Genomic DNA, 18,597 nt, shown 5'->3' on the forward strand with positions numbered 1-18,597 from the left:
ATTATAATGTTGTGATGTTTTTAATGCAATCATGGTATTTTAACTTATTTTATTTTTATTTAAAAGTCAGTAGCGAAAGTAGATGGGTAATACAAAAAAAGTCTAGTAAATAAATATAAAAAATCTAGCAAATAATATAAATATTTGATACAATGAATACAACTTTATTGTTAGTTTTCACGGAAATTAATTTTGCATCCATAAAGTCAGCTTCATCATATCCATATTACCAACACGATTTACATTACATTACATTTACTCTTTAAGACGTGTGAGGGATCAGAAGAAGCACTACGGGCCAGTCTGATCATACTTTTGTTGTGATCTATCTGAAAAGACTGTTCCAGAGTTAAGTCAATGATCTTTGCACAAATGCAAATTTGGTTAAATTATTTAGATTTAGGTTTACAGACAAACTATAAAACTACTGACTTTCTTTGAATTGGTACACTGAAAGGTTCGTCTGTCTTCATCCACAATCTACTGTCTGCACTAATAGGTCTCAAGTAATTTTAGACTGAAAAGATACAAGACGCTCTCTGTGTGTCTACTTGGCCTCGTAAATATATAAAAATAACTGTATATGTGACAGGTTAAAGAAAATACTTACTGTACTGTGTACTGTTATGGGTTAAAAGGTTTTATTAAATTAATAGGATGTGAGTATCTTAAAATATTTAAGGTTAAAAAGCTCATGCGTTCAGTACTAGTAATAAGGATTTCATATAATTTCATACAATTCATATAATTGTGTTAAAAAGTTAAAATCTGACATGTGTACAAAGGGTAACAATCATAAGAGGAATATGTAAATGTTATATTGATTACTTCATTTTGTAGTGCCTAATTTACGGGTAAAAGGTGTTAATCTGTGATCGCCAAAGTGATCTTAATCTATGCGCCCGTGATTGATTGCGTTTGTCTTCCAATCCTTTTCTCCGGGGAAATCGCGGTCTTTTCCTCATAACACTAAAGTTTTCAGTGAGGAAACACCCATATCACTCTTGTGATTATTTCTCCCCTTTTTCAGGTACGTTGTAGATATTAAACTGAGTTGAGTAAATGTAATAATGAGTTAACATGTTAAGAGTGTTGAAGGTGTGTTTTAGTAACATTTTGAGTAAGTGAGAGTTAAGTTTGCAGAGTTTAAAATATGCGTGTGTGAGCGGAGCCCCCGCTCGGTTACAGAGAAAAATAGCTTCGTAACGAGAGCAGCCGCCATTCTATGTCAATTGTGAATTAACAGATACACAGTTAATAATCCATTTTGCTGTGTTATTTGTATAATGTCTTTCAAGCACTTTATTGATATGTGTGATAAATGTAGTTATTGTTTATTGAGCTAAAGCTACTTTGTGCATGATTGACAGCTAAAGTTATATTGACAAAATTAGTATATGTTCCAGTGAATTATAGAGTATGCTGTTGTGACTTGAATAAGCCATATACCTACAAAACTACTATTTGCTGTACATCTGTTGATTTGTAAAATGTATTATTTTTGCAAATATAACACTAAAGTTTTCAGTGAGGAAACACCCATATCACTCTTGTGATTATTTCTCCCCTTTTTCAGGGGTGTAACATTTTGGAGGCACCGCTGGGATTGCTGTTCAGATGTCCAGTGGCCACACACTGGTCGCTAAATTCCGAGCCAGCTAAATCCCCCCCATAACAACCCAGGCAGAGAGGAAAGTGTTGCTGTTCGAAGGGACCTGGATCCTTGTGTTTAAGTACGTGTCAACTGAGGCCATTAAGAGATCATCAGAGACAGTAAAGACCATCTGGTTCAAGTCCTGCACGGTAAAAGTTTCTCCTGTCCTGTCAACATGACAACCACCTTGGAAGAGCTACAGGGAGAGTTAGTAGGGAAATTGCACACCCTGACTAAAGACGAGTTACTAGAGATATGTGATTTTCTTGGCATCGCTGGTGAACAGAGAAGAAATGTCAAAGACAAATCCCGCATATCATTGATGACTCTTATCATGATGTTCATTGAAAGAGAGGAATTGGCAGAGTTAGAAGATGACGGCATGTCAGAATTGTTACTACTTCAAGACAAAATGGCGGAGATGATCAGTGGCATGGATAACAAAACAGAGCAAACTGAACATGATATGGAAACAACAGGAACACATCGCAGAACAGAGGAACCGAGAGCTGTAACCTCACGACAAGGAGTGAAAACTGAGCAGGTTACTGCAGTCAATGCAATGATCAGTGATTCTCTGCGCCAGCCCCAAACCCCTGTCCATCCTCAGGTGAGCATGCAGCCCTCACCCAGCGCTCAGCCACAGCCCAGTCAATACTGGCGCAAAGAGTTTAAAATTTCTGGGCAGATCGGTGAACCGGGCCAGAAAGAGAAACTGATTTTTTCCAGCCTTGCCCATCAGATTGAGAATGGACTTAACAGAGGTTATCCTGAGGTAGAGATCGTAGATGCAGTAATCAGGGCTATTTCTCCAGGCTCACAGCTCCGCAGCTACTTGGAAGGTAAACCCCAGCTAACTCTTCCCACACTTAGATGCATCTTGCGCTCCCACTTTCAAGAGAAGAGCGCAACAGAGCTTTACAAACAGCTAACTTCAGAATCACAGCATTGCAAGGAGACCCCTCAAAGCTTCCTGATGCGCGTCTTCGATTTGAGGCAGAAAGTACTGTTTGCGTCCCAGGAGTCAGAATCAGGACTTAAGTATGACCCGGCACTGGTGCAGCGTATGTGTTTACACACAGTCCTTACGGGTCTCCAGAGTGACAGTATCAGGATAGACATGCAGCCTCTCCTGCTAGATAGTGAAACATCAGATGAGGTTTTGCTAGAGAAGCTTAACATTGCTTGTGCTAATGAACTAGAAAGACGAAACAAAAAGCGGTTTAATGCCACACAGCCTGCTACAACTATCAGTGTAGTCCAATCAGAAGATACGCCATCTGCAAAGTGTTCTGTGAAGGAAGTCAAAGCGAAGATACCCGCAGAACTATTAACAGAGTTAGCTGAACTTAAGACGGGTGTAGCTTCTCTAAAAGGTCTCAGTGCAGAGATAGCTCAGATTAAGGAGACATTACAGCAGCCTATGTTTCAGTCACAGCCTTATGCTTATGCCCCACCTCCAGTTAGGAGGCCAGATAGGGAACCCCAGCCACCTCTTCCCCAGCAGCAGTATTACAGCAACTACAGTCAGCCCCAAGCACCACCTGACCCTGCACAGCATCAATATGCACCTAACTGGTATACAAACCGCTCTGCTCAAGCTACGAGGAGGTGTTTTATCTGCCAGCAGGCCAGAACCGATGAACGCTGCACACACTGCTTCCGATGTGGGAGTGGAGAACATTTTCAAGCTGGATGTAAAATCCGGGGAGTCAGACCATCAAGAGAGGCCCCTTTAAACGGGAAAGGGTTACCGCTGAGGGACGAGTGTTAACCATAGCTATTGGAAAGTCCCAGAAATGTGCAAATTGTGCCAGAGAAGATTTAATTGAGAACCTGAAACAATGTTCATTATGTAAAGAGACACTGTATTGTTCCAAAACATGTCAAAACCAGCATTGGACCAAACATAAGGAAAAATGCACTCACCTGAAAATTGACTCTACCAGTGAAAAGCTTTTCTGCACAGAGAAAAATGCCCACTCTTTGCCATCTCTAGCACAGGTTTGTCACCCCCATAAGGTCACCTCGTTAGTCGGGAGACAGTGTCTTGTTGAGTGTCACCTGAATCACCAACACCTCCAAGCTCTATGGGACACAGGCTCCCAGGTTTCAGTCATTGATGAACGATGGAAAGAGGAATTCCTCCCAAACGAAAGGCTGAGGGATGTTTCAGAAATCCTGGACTCACCTGATGATCTAAGATTGACAGCAGCAAATGGGACTGAAATGCCGTACCTGGGATGGATTGAGACAACTTTTCGGCTAGCCTCTGAAACTGACCAAACAAGAGAACTGATCATCCCAGTGCTGGTAATGAAAGGCTGTCACCTATCTCATCCCATCATAGGTTTCAATGTTATCGAGCACATTCTGGCAATGACCGAAAAGACTAAACGGTACAGTACAGTGAGAAAAGCTTTTCCAAGCCTCAAAAGACACAAGGTGAGCGCTTTTATACAGGCTGTTAGCGCAGAACAGACAGATGAATACGGGGTGAAAATAAAGGAAAAGAAGGCTGCTGTACCAAAACACAGTAGTATTCAGATTGAGTGCCGTGTATCTTCCCCGCCTTTCAAAGAGGACACGACAATGCTTTTTCAGCCAGACCTGAACCCTCAGTGGCCAGATGGACTTGAGTTCTTTGATACATTAGTCAGAGTCAGGAAAGGTGTTTGTCCAGTCATTATGCTTGATGTCTCTAACCCCACTGGCCACGACATTGCCCTGTTAGGACGCACAATAATTGGTACAGTACAAACCATTATGACTGTGTTACCTGCCCAAGTTGTTGAAAAAGCTGTCACCTCAGCCACAGTGAATCATACCAGCGTTCGAACCCCATGTAATTTTAGTGAACAGTGGGATCCACCAGTAGAGTTAAGTCACCTAACCGAAGGGCAGAGAGAGGTAGTTAGGCAAATGCTTAGAGAAGAGTGTCACTCCTTCTCCAGGTCAGACAATGATATTGGCTGCATTGAACGGTTGGAAATGACTATCTCTCTAAAGGACTCAGAACCGGTAAATCGCACATACATGTCAGTGCCCAGGCCACTGTATCAGGAGATGAAAGGTTACCTTCATGACCTAATAGCTCAGGGCTGGGTTAGAAAATCAAACTCTTCATACTCTTCACCTGTTGTGTGCGTTCGGAAAAAGGACGGGACCCTCCGGTTGTGTATAGATTACAGAGAGCTGAACCGAAAGACGCATCCCGACCGCCAGCCAATCCCTCGGGTCCAAGACATCCTGGACAGCTTAGGTGGTAATTCCTGGTTCTCCCTCTTAGATCAGGGAAAAGCATATCACCAGGGGTTTATCTCTGAAGAAAGCAGACCACTGACAGCATTTGTGACCCCGTGGGGACTCTATGAGTGGATACGCATGCCATTCGGTCTAATGAACGCTCCTGCAGCTTTTCAGCGTTGTATGGAGGAATGTCTGGAAGGGCTCCGCGATAACATCTGCATTCCTTATCTTGACGACACACTAGTTTTCAGTAAAACTTTCGACAGCCATGTGAATGATGTGCGTAAAGTTTTGCAGCGCCTCAGAGAGTATGGCATCAAACTCAAGCCAAGTAAGTGTGACCTCTGTAAACCCCAGGTCCGTTATTTGGGAAGAATAGTGTCTGCAGAGGGCAGCAAAGTTGACCCAGCCGATTTTGAAGCAGTAAGAGCATTGAAAGAAATCAGACCAGAGACGGTGGGCCAGCTCAGGAAAATGCTTGGTTTACTCACTTACTACAGACAGTACATCAAAGACTTTTCTAGGAAGGCCAGCTGTCTGTATGACCTCCTGAAAGCAGAGAAAGTACCTGACCATCCACGGAAAACTAAAACAAAGAAAATAAGTCATGTTGTGCCCTCAAACCAGCCAATCCTGTGGAGTGACCAGCACCAACAGTCACTTGAACAGCTGATCGAATGTTTGCTTCACCCACCAGTCTTAGGTTTCCCTAATTTCACTCAGCCATTTGTTGTACACACTGATGCGTCACACCAAGGCTTGGGAGCAGTTCTCTATCAAAAGCAAGATGGGAAGCTTAGGGTCATTGCTTATGGCTCTCGAACATTAACAGCAGCTGAGAAGAACTATCACTATCACTCTGGCAAGCTAGAATTTCTAGCTCTAAAATGGGCAATCACTGATAAGTTCCGTGATTATTTATACTATGCTCCGACATTTACTGTGTACAGCGATAACAATCCGCTCAGCTACATACTGTCTACTGCAAAACTGAACGCAACCACTTCCAGGTGGGTTGCAGAATTAGCTGATTTCCACTTTACAATCAAGTACAGGCCGGGCAGAGAGAACAGTGATGCAGATGCTTTGTCAAGGATGCCACTGGATGTAGAGTCGCTGATGAGAGAATGTTCTGAAGAGCTTCCACCAGACACTATTACTGCCACGATACAAGCAGTTGAGGTACAGGAAGAGTATGTCGCAACTTGGTCACTCTCAGCTGCATCTATGTCAGTATCAGTTGAAGGTGAGACAACTGCTACATCCATCAGCTCGATTCCAAAAGATGAGATAAGAGAAGCACAAAAATCTGATCCGGTCATCCGTCCTGTGCTCAATTTCAAACTATCTGGTTCCAAACCACAAGTTAAGGAGCAAAAAGAATTCAGCCCAAAGATAAAATGCTTATTCCGAGAATGGGACAAATTGACAATAGACAGTGATGGCATTCTGTACAGAACCACTACAGCCCGCAAGCAGTTAGTTCTACCAGAGCAGTACAAAGGTAAAGTGATGAAAGAGTTACACAATAACATGGGACACCAAGGTACTGACCGCACTGTATCACTAGTCCGTGACCGCTTCTTCTGGCCATATATGCAATCTGACATTGAGCACTATGTGACTAAAACTTGTAGCTGTGTCAAACAGAAAAAGCCAAGCCATGAAATAAGAGCTCCTCTGACAAACATTGTGACAACACAGCCATTTGAACTGGTATGCATAGACTTCCTCCATCTTGACAGATGCAAAGGCGGATACGAGTACATCCTCGTTATTGTTGATCATTTTACACGTTTCACGCAAGCCTATGCCACCACGTCAAAGTCAGGAAAAACTGCTGCAAATCTCATCTTCAATGACTTTGCCCTGAAGTTTGGGTTCCCCGTCCGCATCCACCATGACCAAGGGGGAGAATTCGAAAATCAGTTATTCCATCAGTTAAAGAAACTCAGTGGCATGGCGGGGTCCAGAACAACACCCTATCACCCGATGGGTAACGGTCAAGTGGAACGTATGAACAGAACCTTGTTGCAAATGTTAAAGACACTAACTGAGACACAAAAGTCCAATTGGAAAGAGTCTCTGCACAAACTAGTTTATGCATATAACTGCACCCGTTGCGAAGTGACTGGCTATTCACCCTTTTATCTTCTGTTTGGGAGATCACCCAGGCTCCCAGTTGATATGCTCTTTGGATTGTGCACAGAGGCAGGTCCCAGTAACCAACGAGAGTATGTGGAGAAATGGAAACAAGGGATGGAGGAAGCATACGCCATTGCGAATGAAAATGCTCAGAAAAATGCTGAAAGAAGTAAGAAGTACTATGACACCAAAGTTAGGAGTGCAGTGCTACAGCCCGGCGAGCGAGTTCTGATTAAAAACCTTACACCAAGAGGAGGACCCGGTAAACTCCGTAACTATTGGGAGGATACAATTCACACAGTAGTGAGACAAATGGGTTCAGACCTGCCGATTTATGAAGTGAGACCAGAAAAGGGTAGGGGACGCTCCAGAGTTCTGCACAGAAATCTGCTCATGTCCTGTGACCACTTACCTTTTGAGACACAACCAGAAATGACTAACGAGGACAAAAGTAAGAAAAAAAGGAGACATCAGCCTGCATCACAATCTCTTGACTCTGATGAAGACAGCGGGGATGAATATGACCTTCATCATGAGCCGCTACAAGTCCCCACATACATTGAATCAGCGAGAGAGTCGGAACACAGGCCTTCACCACTGAAAGAGACAGTTGTAGTGCCAGCTCCTGATATGCTACCAGCACAGCTCCTTGTTGAGAAGCAGTTGGAGGGGACAACAACCGTTAAAGACTTACCTGCTGAAGAGATGACCTTACCTGCTGAAGAGATGAACTTACCTGCTGAAGAGATGACCTTTCCTGCTGAAGAGATGAACTTACCTGCTGAAGAGATGACCTTACCTGCTGAAGAGATGACCCTACCTGCTGAAGAGATGAACTTGCCTGATGAAAATCCGCCTAATGATCGTCCACCAAGGGCCTTTCCTTCATTAACTACTGTTGCTGAACCTGAGGACCCAGCCTACCAGCGGCCACAAAGAGAAAGACACCCTCCAAGACGTATCACCTATGACCAGCTTGGTAGCCCTTCCTTGTACAGTATCCAGCCACAACCGCAGTTGTTCTCTGTCTACCCTGCACCAGGACTGGTTCCGTGGTTGCCATCACCACACCAATACTACCTTCAGCCACCCTGCATGTATGGACTCCAGCATGTATAACGCTATAGAGATGACAGGTTTGACTGATTTTACAGACTGTTGCAAGAGACAATTTGCAGACTATGTATACAGATCATTGAGCCTGATGGACTGTTGATCAATAGAGAAATGAGTCCTCAATGAGAAAGGACTGCTTATGGACTGTTTATACAGCTGGTCAACAGATATGGACTGTGGATAATGCGTTGACTTTATTTGAGCTGTGACCTTTGACCTCTGCTCAAGTACTGCCTCACAGAAGATTATTTTCTAGGTCTAGCGCATAAGAGACTGTTTAAGATGAATGTTGGTAATGTCGGGACGACATTTATTTTGTCGGGGAGAATGTGACAGGTTAAAGAAAATACTTACTGTACTGTGTACTGTTATGGGTTAAAAGGTTTTATTAAATTAATAGGATGTGAGTATCTTAAAATATTTAAGGTTAAAAAGCTCATGCGTTCAGTACTAGTAATAAGGATTTCATATAATTTCATACAATTCATATAATTGTGTTAAAAAGTTAAAATCTGACATGTGTACAAAGGGTAACAATCATAAGAGGAATATGTAAATGTTATATTGATTACTTCATTTTGTAGTGCCTAATTTACGGGTAAAAGGTGTTAATCTGTGATCGCCAAAGTGATCTTAATCTATGCGCCCGTGATTGATTGCGTTTGTCTTCCAATCCTTTTCTCCGGGGAAATCGCGGTCTTTTCCTCATAACACTAAAGTTTTCAGTGAGGAAACACCCATATCACTCTTGTGATTATTTCTCCCCTTTTTCAGGTACGTTGTAGATATTAAACTGAGTTGAGTAAATGTAATAATGAGTTAACATGTTAAGAGTGTTGAAGGTGTGTTTTAGTAACATTTTGAGTAAGTGAGAGTTAAGTTTGCAGAGTTTAAAATATGCGTGTGTGAGCGGAGCCCCCGCTCGGTTACAGAGAAAAATAGCTTCGTAACGAGAGCAGCCGCCATTCTATGTCAATTGTGAATTAACAGATACACAGTTAATAATCCATTTTGCTGTGTTATTTGTATAATGTCTTTCAAGCACTTTATTGATATGTGTGATAAATGTAGTTATTGTTTATTGAGCTAAAGCTACTTTGTGCATGATTGACAGCTAAAGTTATATTGACAAAATTAGTATATGTTCCAGTGAATTATAGAGTATGCTGTTGTGACTTGAATAAGCCATATACCTACAAAACTACTATTTGCTGTACATCTGTTGATTTGTAAAATGTATTATTTTTGCAAATATAACACTAAAGTTTTCAGTGAGGAAACACCCATATCACTCTTGTGATTATTTCTCCCCTTTTTCAGGGGTGTAACATATACTGTGCCTATACTGCATTCATATCAGCAAAAAGTTTCTATACAACAGTGACAAAGCAATACCTCACAACATACAAATAATTTAGGACTGTAAATGTTTTTAAAAAAAGACATTGAAAATAGTAAAAAAAAGTCACCCCTTCATTATTAATCATTTTAATGCATCTGATATGCACCATTGGCCTGGATGCCAGCCGAACTTAGCCCCGCCCACAACATTTGAGGCCGGGAAGTTCGATCTGGACTTGATCCGTTGTGGAGCAACTATGCTCTAACCAGAGCTGTTGCTGTTCGGACTAATCAAATTGTCAGGGTGGGCTTTACACGATGATGGACAGATGATCAACCGTAACGTAATCATCCACGTCACCAAAGAGCTCTTAAGTTGAATTTGTTTACAACAAAGATGACTGCCGCTGGAGAACTGAGATGTGTAGATTTCGCCATCGCGTCTATTATAGAAGATATCGACAACGCATTAAAAGAGGGACAGAGAACCGCGATCAAGGCATTTGTCGATCGGAAAGATGAATGAAGAACATACGTCACTTACTCCGTTGCTCTGATTGGTTGTAGGTCTATCCAATTGAGTGCAGAGACATTTTCTTTCCTGGTTCGGTTGAAATACGCCCCATAATCACAGCCCAATGGAGCAGTATCAGACTCACATTCTCACTAGAATCCGAGTATGACAAAGTCAGGCGTCAGGCCATATGCTTTTGATGGAAATTGGTTTGTTACAGATCCAATATAGTTGGCTGTTTCATCTTTCAACAAAAGTTTCTTTGCAAACTGTAGTACACTGTGCCTCGTTCACAAAACAAAATGCTCCGAGCAAACATATAATCCTTCAACGTGATCCGGAATGAAATAACACATCCAGTTGTTTCCGACACTGGGATCCTTCTGAAGTCTGAGACGCAAAAGAGCTGTTTAAACTGGACGCTTCAAAGCGAATGTTCTTTCTCTCTTCCATTTGTCCTGTTGTCGACAGACTCAAGTTCGTGCACTGTAAAAAAGCCAACTTACTGAAAGTTCTCCAAATAAACATAAAACAGTAAAATGAACTGAGATATTTTTATTGGAAGTGTTCATGCATCATACTAAGTTGATTCAACAAATTCGTTACTTAAATGATGAAAACTTACAATGTTTTGTTGTTCAAACTAAATCGTTTTAGTTTTCATTGAAGTCCGCGTTTTTTGTTAGCGCGTGCGCAGTTTGAACCCTGAACGCATGCGCAGTGTGAGACTCGGCGGTTAGGTCTCTGTCTGCAGCTGGTGAGAAGCATAGACGGATGAGAAGTCGGTAGCAAAGTGCTGCCTTCAATTCAGCGTTTCTGCAGAATCACTGGTATGTATTAATCATTTTTATAATCGACTGTATGTTATTTGTCATATATGATGTTTTGTGCTCTTCCCAAACTGATGGCCTGATGTAATTCACCATCACTGTTACAGGCCGCTGTTACATCACTACCAACTCTGACCAACTAATACTGGAAGAGGCCAATGCTGATGTTATCCTGCCTATTCAATCCAGCGTTTCCAAAGAGTCACAGGTATGTATTAACGACACACTGACGGGAATATTGCTCTTTGTGTTGTTTACTGTTACCACCGGCGCTCTCTGGAAGACTACATTACCCATCACTGCCTAGAACTACAGCAAACTACGGCAGCTCAAATAGCTCAAAATACACAGCACGTTGAGGTTTTTTTTTTTTTTTTTTTTTCTCGTGGTGACTCTCCCTGCATTCCAAATGGCATAATGTTATGTATTTTAAAAATAATATTTTTTTTATTGTGAATAATTTTTTTTATTTTAAAGTAATTCATTAATGATTTAAGTAATAATTGATGTGCTATGTTAGACATTTTTGAAGTAGAAATCCGTTTTGAAAGTTTAAAACACTGTTAATTACAATTACTAGGTTAGCTGAAAGAAATATTGTTAAAAAAAAGGTACAAACTAAGACTTGACTTGGCCTTTAGGGACTTGAACATGTCTGGTATTTATCATTTTTATAATCAACTGTATGTTTTGTCATATCAAATGAGATGTTTGCTCATTATGTATTTACACTAGTTGAGGAGTTCAGAGAGAGATGGCCTGCCACCTGCACTTTTTCTAAAGGATGAGGTAAACCATTTAATAGCAACTGTTAATATTATTATTTTTATTTTTATTATTATTTATAAAGATTATTATTAATTATTATTTCTTTAGAACATTTTAGGAATACTTATAGTAGTAAAACTTTGATTCTAACTGACTCGTTTTTTACAGATCTCCATGGAGTTTTCGTGTATCTGTAACATCGACCATGAGAATCTACTTTGAATGAACACATATAGAGAGGAAAATAGTAAGTAAATAACTTTATAATATCAGTTATCAATATCATAAACTTAATTATGACATCAGTCTGTTTTTCATGCAGTTGTCAATTGGGAAACTGTATATGATTTATTGACAAATTTTATGATTTTACTTTTTTGATTCCACTGTATGTAAAAGAGCAATCTGTACATTCTTTAAAAAAAATCTTTGTTATGGACCGAGTCATATGGATTTGGAATTACATGAGGAAGAGTAAAAGATGACAGAATTATCATTTTTGGGTGTGCTGTATACATTTAACTCCCAAAGCAGATCCCTATTTTAAATTATTAAGAGTTAAGGTCATAGTGCATCTGCAGATTAAAATAATTTTTTATTTTTTTTTCCTTTCTTTTTAGGTGGGTGACATTACCACACGTCAGAAAACAGATCTTGAGGGATTGCCACTTTTCCAGCATGAAAACTCTACAAGTTTACCCAGGATGCGTCTGGTAAATTACCATTTTCATTTTCATTTCTTGGTCATTTTTTTAATCTATTTATGTTTTACATGTATTCAGGTTATTTACACAACAACATAAATAATAATAATGTTGTTGTTGTTATTATTTTTAAATTTACACTTCAATTAATACCCCTATCTCATGAATTATTCTCCCAGGATACTGATCCTTTAGACCACGGCACCAAAGATGTAGAGATCTGAATCCTTACTGTGGCCGAAGATGCCGCTGTTACATCCCTACCAACTCTGACCAACTAATACTGGAAGAGGCCATTGTTCTTGAGGACATTACAGATCTACCAGCAGTATACGCTTGTTCGGACTCATGAATGCACTGAATATGGATTGATGATGACTGACTTTTCATTTTTGGGTGAACTGAACCTTCAGGCTAATGTTCTTTAACATGCATTGGTAAGTACCATGCATTGAGTTAACAAATTCAAGACTTGCTACGATAATGTCATTGTTGTGCATCAGACACAAACTGTTTAAATAAAAAAAGTTATCTGACTCGTGTTATGGTCTGTCTCTTATTTAATTAAACTATTTAAATAATATATAATAAATCAATATAGGCCTATAAGATAATAGGCCCATTTGTGTTCAGCCAACTAAAAATACTTTGTTCTGTTATTCATTAGCTAAACATGACTATTTATGTTGAAGCAACTTATGATTTTAACGTAATCTTTTTAGTTGCGTGGACTTCAGTCCCTGTTTGTGGAGTTTACTCAAAAAAGAGCTTGCGATAAGTTGCCTTATTTTTTTAAGTTGACCCAACTTTTTTTTTTTACAGTGTGGAGTATGTCAGAAACTGAACGTGCATCTGTATACTGTATCCAGTGTTGAGAGCCTCAGTGACTATAATGGGTTCTATTTGCTTTTACGTGGCTTTTTTCTTTTCCCCCCTTTTTATGCAACAATAACAAATACAAAAACAATACAAGACAGTAATGAACAATAATAGACAATAATGAGTCTGCTTTCGTAACACTTACATGCAGTTGAGTTTTTAGAGTACCTCAAGGAGTTTAGATACATATCAAACTCTTTCTTAAAAATAAAAAAGAAGAATTTTTCTTTGAAAATGTACATTTGTGAATATAATAGGCAAGAAAAAGTAGTAAATTAATTACAAATTTAAAATGAGAAGGGTCTAATTTCAGAGTCACAAAAAATGGTTAAAAAAGTTTGAAAAGTCAACCCAAAATACTTTGCACACACAGTCCAAAACAAATGATTTCATTGTCTCTTCAAACTGATGACAAATGGAGAACATGAGGGAAACACTATTATTAATTTTAGCAAGTTTATAATTAACTGGGTAGCATTTGTGAACAATTTTAATAGACTTCAACATCTTCCCATATTATATCATAAAATTTGTTACTCTAAAAGCTTACACAAGCAGGTAAAGAAATCTGAGCTCTAAGAATTGAGGGAATTTTTTTGTCTGACAAGCTTCTGAGAGGACATTGATTAACAAATAGATTAGTGCTGTCAAAAATAGAAGGACAGCAAAAATGATAATGCTGAGCACATGCAGACTTGAAAAGAGGAAGCCGTGTGTTGCGTTCCTGAAGCACGTTTTCAGCGAATCTGAAAGAAAAGTACCTTTCACTGTCTTACACGAGCGACAGAGCAGAAAAAGGATGAAGGAAAGAAAGAGCTAAAAACAACTCGCGTCTTACAATATTGTTACTCAGAAATGGATTTACATGAATGTCTTTATGAAGAATTCCTCTCCTACTATGTGTATAAGAAGGAGCTCAGACGTTATTCTGGACACATCTGCTCTGAGATCTTCCAGCTCTACAGACTCTTTCTGACATTGTGAACAAACATCTTGAAGAATGAGAAGCCTGATGCTTCTGCTGGTCCTGGTTCTCTTCTGCTCTGTGCCGATGACTTCAAGCGGTGAGAACTCTTTGATTTTTAATTAAGATAAAATGTATTGTTTCAGATGATTTATGTCAGGTTAGTTTGATTTGTTGCATTAGGTGATTTAAAAATATAGCAACTTTGTAATAAGTTAGTAACAAAAGTAATTGAAATCTTTTGTCTTATTTTTTTTTTTTTTTTTTTTTGCATGAGCATGGTATATATTTGTGATAGTCCGATTTGTCTCCATATTTCAGCTCCCCTAGCAGTTAATGTGCCTGCAAACTGCTGTATGAAGTTCAGTAATGTGAAGATTCCTGTGAAACTGGTGAAGTCTTACTACTGGACCAGCAGCGAGTGTCCCACACGAGCCATTGTGTGAGTGTCATCTTAAACATTATTTCATTTTCAAACTGCAAAGTCAATCTGAATGAGACACTCCATTAAAAAACTTTGATCTAAATCTTGTTTTGTCCTTTTCCCCCTCAGGTTTCAGACATTAGCCGGTAAAGAGTTCTGTGTAGATCCAGAGACCACCTGGGTTAACCACCATGTTGATAAAGTGGACAAGAGAACAACATCTGCTGCATCTGCTAATACAACAACTACAACTACAACAACAACTACAACTACATCTACAATAACTGCTGCTGCTGCAAAAACAAAAACATCTCAGAGACCAACAGTCTAAAACAAGCTAAACTGTTTCTACTTGAACTCTGCATTTTATATTGTAAATCTGACCACTATTTCTGATGTGTATATGAAAATATTTTTTTAATAAAATAACTTATGTGATTGGAGATTTTTTAATAAAATATTAAGCATTATAATGTTGTGATGTTTTTAATGCAATCATGGTATTTTAACTTATTTTATTTTTATTTAAAAGTCAGTAGCGAAAGTAGATGGGTAATACAAAAAAAGTCTAGTAAATAAATATAAAAAATCTAGCAAATAATATAAATATTTGATACAATGAATACAACTTTATTGTTAGTTTTCACGGAAATTAATTTTGCATCCATAAAGTCAGCTTCATCATATCCATATTACCAACACGATTTACATTACATTACATTACATTTACTCTTTAAGACGTGTGAGGGATCAGAAGAAGCACTACGGGCCAGTCTGATCATACTTTTGTTGTGATCTATCTGAAAAGACTGTTCCAGAGTTAAGCCAATGATCTTTGCACAAATGCAAATTTGGTTAAATTATTTAGATTTAGGTTTACAGACAAACTATAAAACTACTGTCTTTCTTTGAATTGGTACACTGAAAGATTCGTCTGTCTTCATCCACAATCTACTGTCTGCACTAGTAGGTCTCAAGTAATTTTAGACTGAAAAGATACAAGACGCTCTCTGTGTGTCTACTTGGCCTCGTAAATATATAAAAATAACTGTATACTGTGCCTATACTGCATTCATATCAGCAAGAAGTTTCTATACAACAGTGACAAAGCAATACCTCACAACATACAAATAATAGGACTGTAAATGTTTTTTAAAAAAGACATTGAAAATAGTAAAAAAAAGTCACCCCTTCATTATTAATCATTTTAATGCATCTGATATGCACCATTGGCCTGGATGCCAGCCGAACTTAGCCCCGCCCACAACATTTGAGGCCGGGAAGTTCGATCTGGACTTGATCCGTTGTGGAGCAACTATGCTCTAACCGGAGCTGTTGCTGTTCGGACCAATCAAATTGTCAGGTTGGGCTTTACACGATGATGGACAGATGATCAACAGTAACGTAATCATCCACGTCACCAAAGAGCTCTTAAGTTGAATTTGTTTACAACAAAGATGACTGCCGCTGGAGAACTGAGATGTGTAGATTCCGCCATCGCGTCTATTATAGAAGATATCGACAATGCATTAAAAGAGGGACAGAGAACCGCGATCAAGGCATTTGTCGATCGGAAAGATGAATGAAGAACATACGTCACTTACTCCTTTGCTCTGATTGGTTGTAGGTCTATCCAATTGAGTGCAGAGACATTTTCTTTCCTGGTTCGGTTGAAATACGCCCCATAATCACAGCCCAATGGAGCAGAATCAGACTCACATTCTGACTAGAATCCGAGTATGACAAAGTCAGGCGTCAGGCCATATGCTTTTGATGGAAATTGGTTTGTTACAGATCCAATATAGTTGGCTGTTTCATCTTTCAACAAAAGTTTCTTTGCAAACTGTAGTACACTGTGCCTCGTTCACAAAACAAAATGCTCCGAGCAAACATATAATCCTTCAACGTGATCCGGAATGAAATAACACATCCAGTTGTTTCCGACACTGGGATCCTTCTGAAGTCTGAGACGCAAAAGAGCTGTTTAAACTGGACGCTTCAAAGCGAATGTTCTTTCTCTCTTCCATTTGTCCTGTTGTCGACAGACTCAAGTTCGTGGAGTATGTCAGAAACTGAACGTGCATCTGTATACTGTATCCAGTGTTGAGAGCCTCAGTGATTTATAATGGGTTCTATTTGCTTTTACGCGTCTTTTTTCTTTTCCCCCCTTTTTATGCAACAAATACAAAAACAATACAAGACAGTAATGAACAATAATAGACAATAATGAGTCTGCTTTCGTAACACTTACATGCAGTTGAGTTTTTAGAGTACCTCAAGGAGTTTAGATACATATCAAACTCTTAAAAATAAAAAAGTAGGCTACATGTACATTTGTGAATATAACAATAGGCAAGACAAAGTAGTAAATTAATTACAAATTTAAAATGAGAAGGGTCTAATTTCAGAGTCACAAAAAATGTTTAACAAAGTTTGAAAAGTCAACCCAAAATACTTTGCAATACACACAGTCCAAACCAAATGATTTCATTGTCTCTTCAAACTGATGACAAATGGAGAACTTGAGGGAAATACTATTATTAAATTTAGCAAGTTTATAATTAACTGGGTAGCATTTGTGAACAATTTTAATAGACTTCAACATCTTCCCATATTATATCATAAAATTTGTTACTCTAAAAGCTTACACAAGCAGGTAAAGAAATCTGAGCTCTAAGAATTGAGGGAATTTTTTTGTCTGACAAGCTTCTGAGAGGACATTGATTAATAAATAGATTAGTGCAGTCAAAAATAGAAGGACAGCATAAAGGATAATGCTGAGCACATGCAGACTTGAAAAGAGGAAGCCGTGTGTTGCGTTCCTGAAGCACGTTTTCAGTGAATCTGAAAGAAAAGCACCTTCCACTGTCTTACACGAGCGACAGAGCAGAAAAAGGATGAAGGAAACAAAAACAACTCGCATCTTAGAATGTTGTTACTCAGAAATGGATTTACATGAATGTCTTTATGAAGAATTCCTCTCCTACTATGTGTATAAGAAGGAGCTCAGACGTTATTCTGGACACATCTGCTCTGAGATCTTCCAGCTCTACAGACTCTTTCTGACATTGTGAACAAACATCTTGAAGAATGAGAAGCCTGATGTTTCTGCTGGTCCTGGTTCTCTTCTGCTCTGTGCCGATGACTTCAAGCGGTGAGAACTCTTTGAATGATAATTAAGATAAAATTAATTGTTTTCAGATTTTTTATGGAAGGTTTAGTTTCATTTGTTGCATTAGGTCATGGGAATGTATAGATTTGTGATAGGACTATTTGTCTTCATATTTCAGCGACCAGTGCAATTGAAGCGGTACAATCAAAGTGCTGTGGAGAGTTGAGTAAAGTGAAGATTCCTGTGAAACTGGTGACGTCTTACTTCTGGACCAGCAGCAACTGTGCCAGACGAGCCATTGTGTGAGTGTCATCTTAAACATTATTTCATTTTCAAACTGCAAAGTCAATGAGACACTCCATTAAAAAACTTTGATCTAAATCTTGTTTTGTCCTTTTCCCCCTCAGGTTTCAGACATTAGCAGGTAGAGAGATCTGTGTAGATCCAGAGACCACCTGGGTGAACGGCCATGTTGATAAAGTGGACAAGAGAACAACATCTGCTACATCTGCTAATACAACAACAACTACATCAACAACATCATCAACAACAATAACAACATCATCAACAATAACTGCTGCTGCTGCAAAAACAAAAACATCTCAGAGACCAACAGTCTAAAACAAGCTAAACTGTTTCTATTTGAACTCTGCATTTTATATTGTAAATCTGACCACTATTTCTGATGTGTATATGAAAATATTTTTTAAATAAGTTATGTGATTGGAACTTTTTAATAAAATAAAAATGATTATAAATATAATGTTGTGATGTTTTTAATGCTATATTTTTATCTAAATGGTATTTAACATTTTATTTTTATTTAAAAGTCAGTAGTAAAATGGGTAAAACAAAACAAATCTAGTAAATAAATATTAAACAATCTAGAAAATAATA

General features: G+C 38.8%; 2 protein-coding genes across 2 annotated transcripts; both read left to right on the forward strand.

Moving 5' to 3' along the window:
• Positions 1 to 13,897: 13,897 nt before the first annotated feature.
• LOC307150982 (monocyte chemotactic protein 1B-like) lies at positions 13,898 to 14,969 on the forward strand. The gene is made up of 3 exons (XM_079858688.1): positions 13,898 to 14,264; positions 14,486 to 14,606; positions 14,718 to 14,969. Exons 1-3 carry the CDS (start codon positions 14,201 to 14,203, stop codon positions 14,917 to 14,919), a joined length of 387 nt encoding a protein of 128 aa, XP_079714814.1. The 5' UTR covers positions 13,898 to 14,200; the 3' UTR covers positions 14,920 to 14,969.
• Positions 14,970 to 17,627: 2,658 nt separating this feature from the next.
• LOC307151262 (C-C motif chemokine 4-like) lies at positions 17,628 to 18,395 on the forward strand. Its single transcript, XM_079859218.1, has 3 exons — positions 17,628 to 17,742; positions 17,879 to 18,002; positions 18,108 to 18,395. Exons 1-3 carry the CDS (start codon positions 17,679 to 17,681, stop codon positions 18,319 to 18,321), a joined length of 402 nt encoding a protein of 133 aa, XP_079715344.1. The 5' UTR covers positions 17,628 to 17,678; the 3' UTR covers positions 18,322 to 18,395.
• Positions 18,396 to 18,597: the final 202 nt, after the last annotated feature.

The sequence above is a fragment of the Squalius cephalus genome (assembly GCF_949319135.1).
Source record: "Squalius cephalus genome assembly, chromosome: 23".
Taxonomy (NCBI): Eukaryota; Metazoa; Chordata; class Actinopteri; order Cypriniformes; family Leuciscidae; genus Squalius; species Squalius cephalus.

What these genes read in the sequence shown, in the direction of transcription:
- LOC307150982 (XM_079858688.1), top strand. Translation starts at nt 14,201, where the DNA reads ATGAGAAGCCTGATGCTTCTGCTGGTCCTGGTTCTCTTCTGCTCTGTG. An exon ending in TGTGCCGATGACTTCAAGCG is followed by an intron (nt 14,265 to 14,485) that starts GTGAGAACTCTT and finishes TCCATATTTCAG; the next exon opens with CTCCCCTAGCAGTTAATGTG. An exon ending in TGTCCCACACGAGCCATTGT is followed by an intron (nt 14,607 to 14,717) that starts GTGAGTGTCATC and finishes TTTCCCCCTCAG; the next exon opens with GTTTCAGACATTAGCCGGTA.
- LOC307151262 (XM_079859218.1), top strand. Translation starts at nt 17,679, where the DNA reads ATGAGAAGCCTGATGTTTCTGCTGGTCCTGGTTCTCTTCTGCTCTGTG. An exon ending in TGTGCCGATGACTTCAAGCG is followed by an intron (nt 17,743 to 17,878) that starts GTGAGAACTCTT and finishes TTCATATTTCAG; the next exon opens with CGACCAGTGCAATTGAAGCG. An exon ending in TGTGCCAGACGAGCCATTGT is followed by an intron (nt 18,003 to 18,107) that starts GTGAGTGTCATC and finishes TTTCCCCCTCAG; the next exon opens with GTTTCAGACATTAGCAGGTA.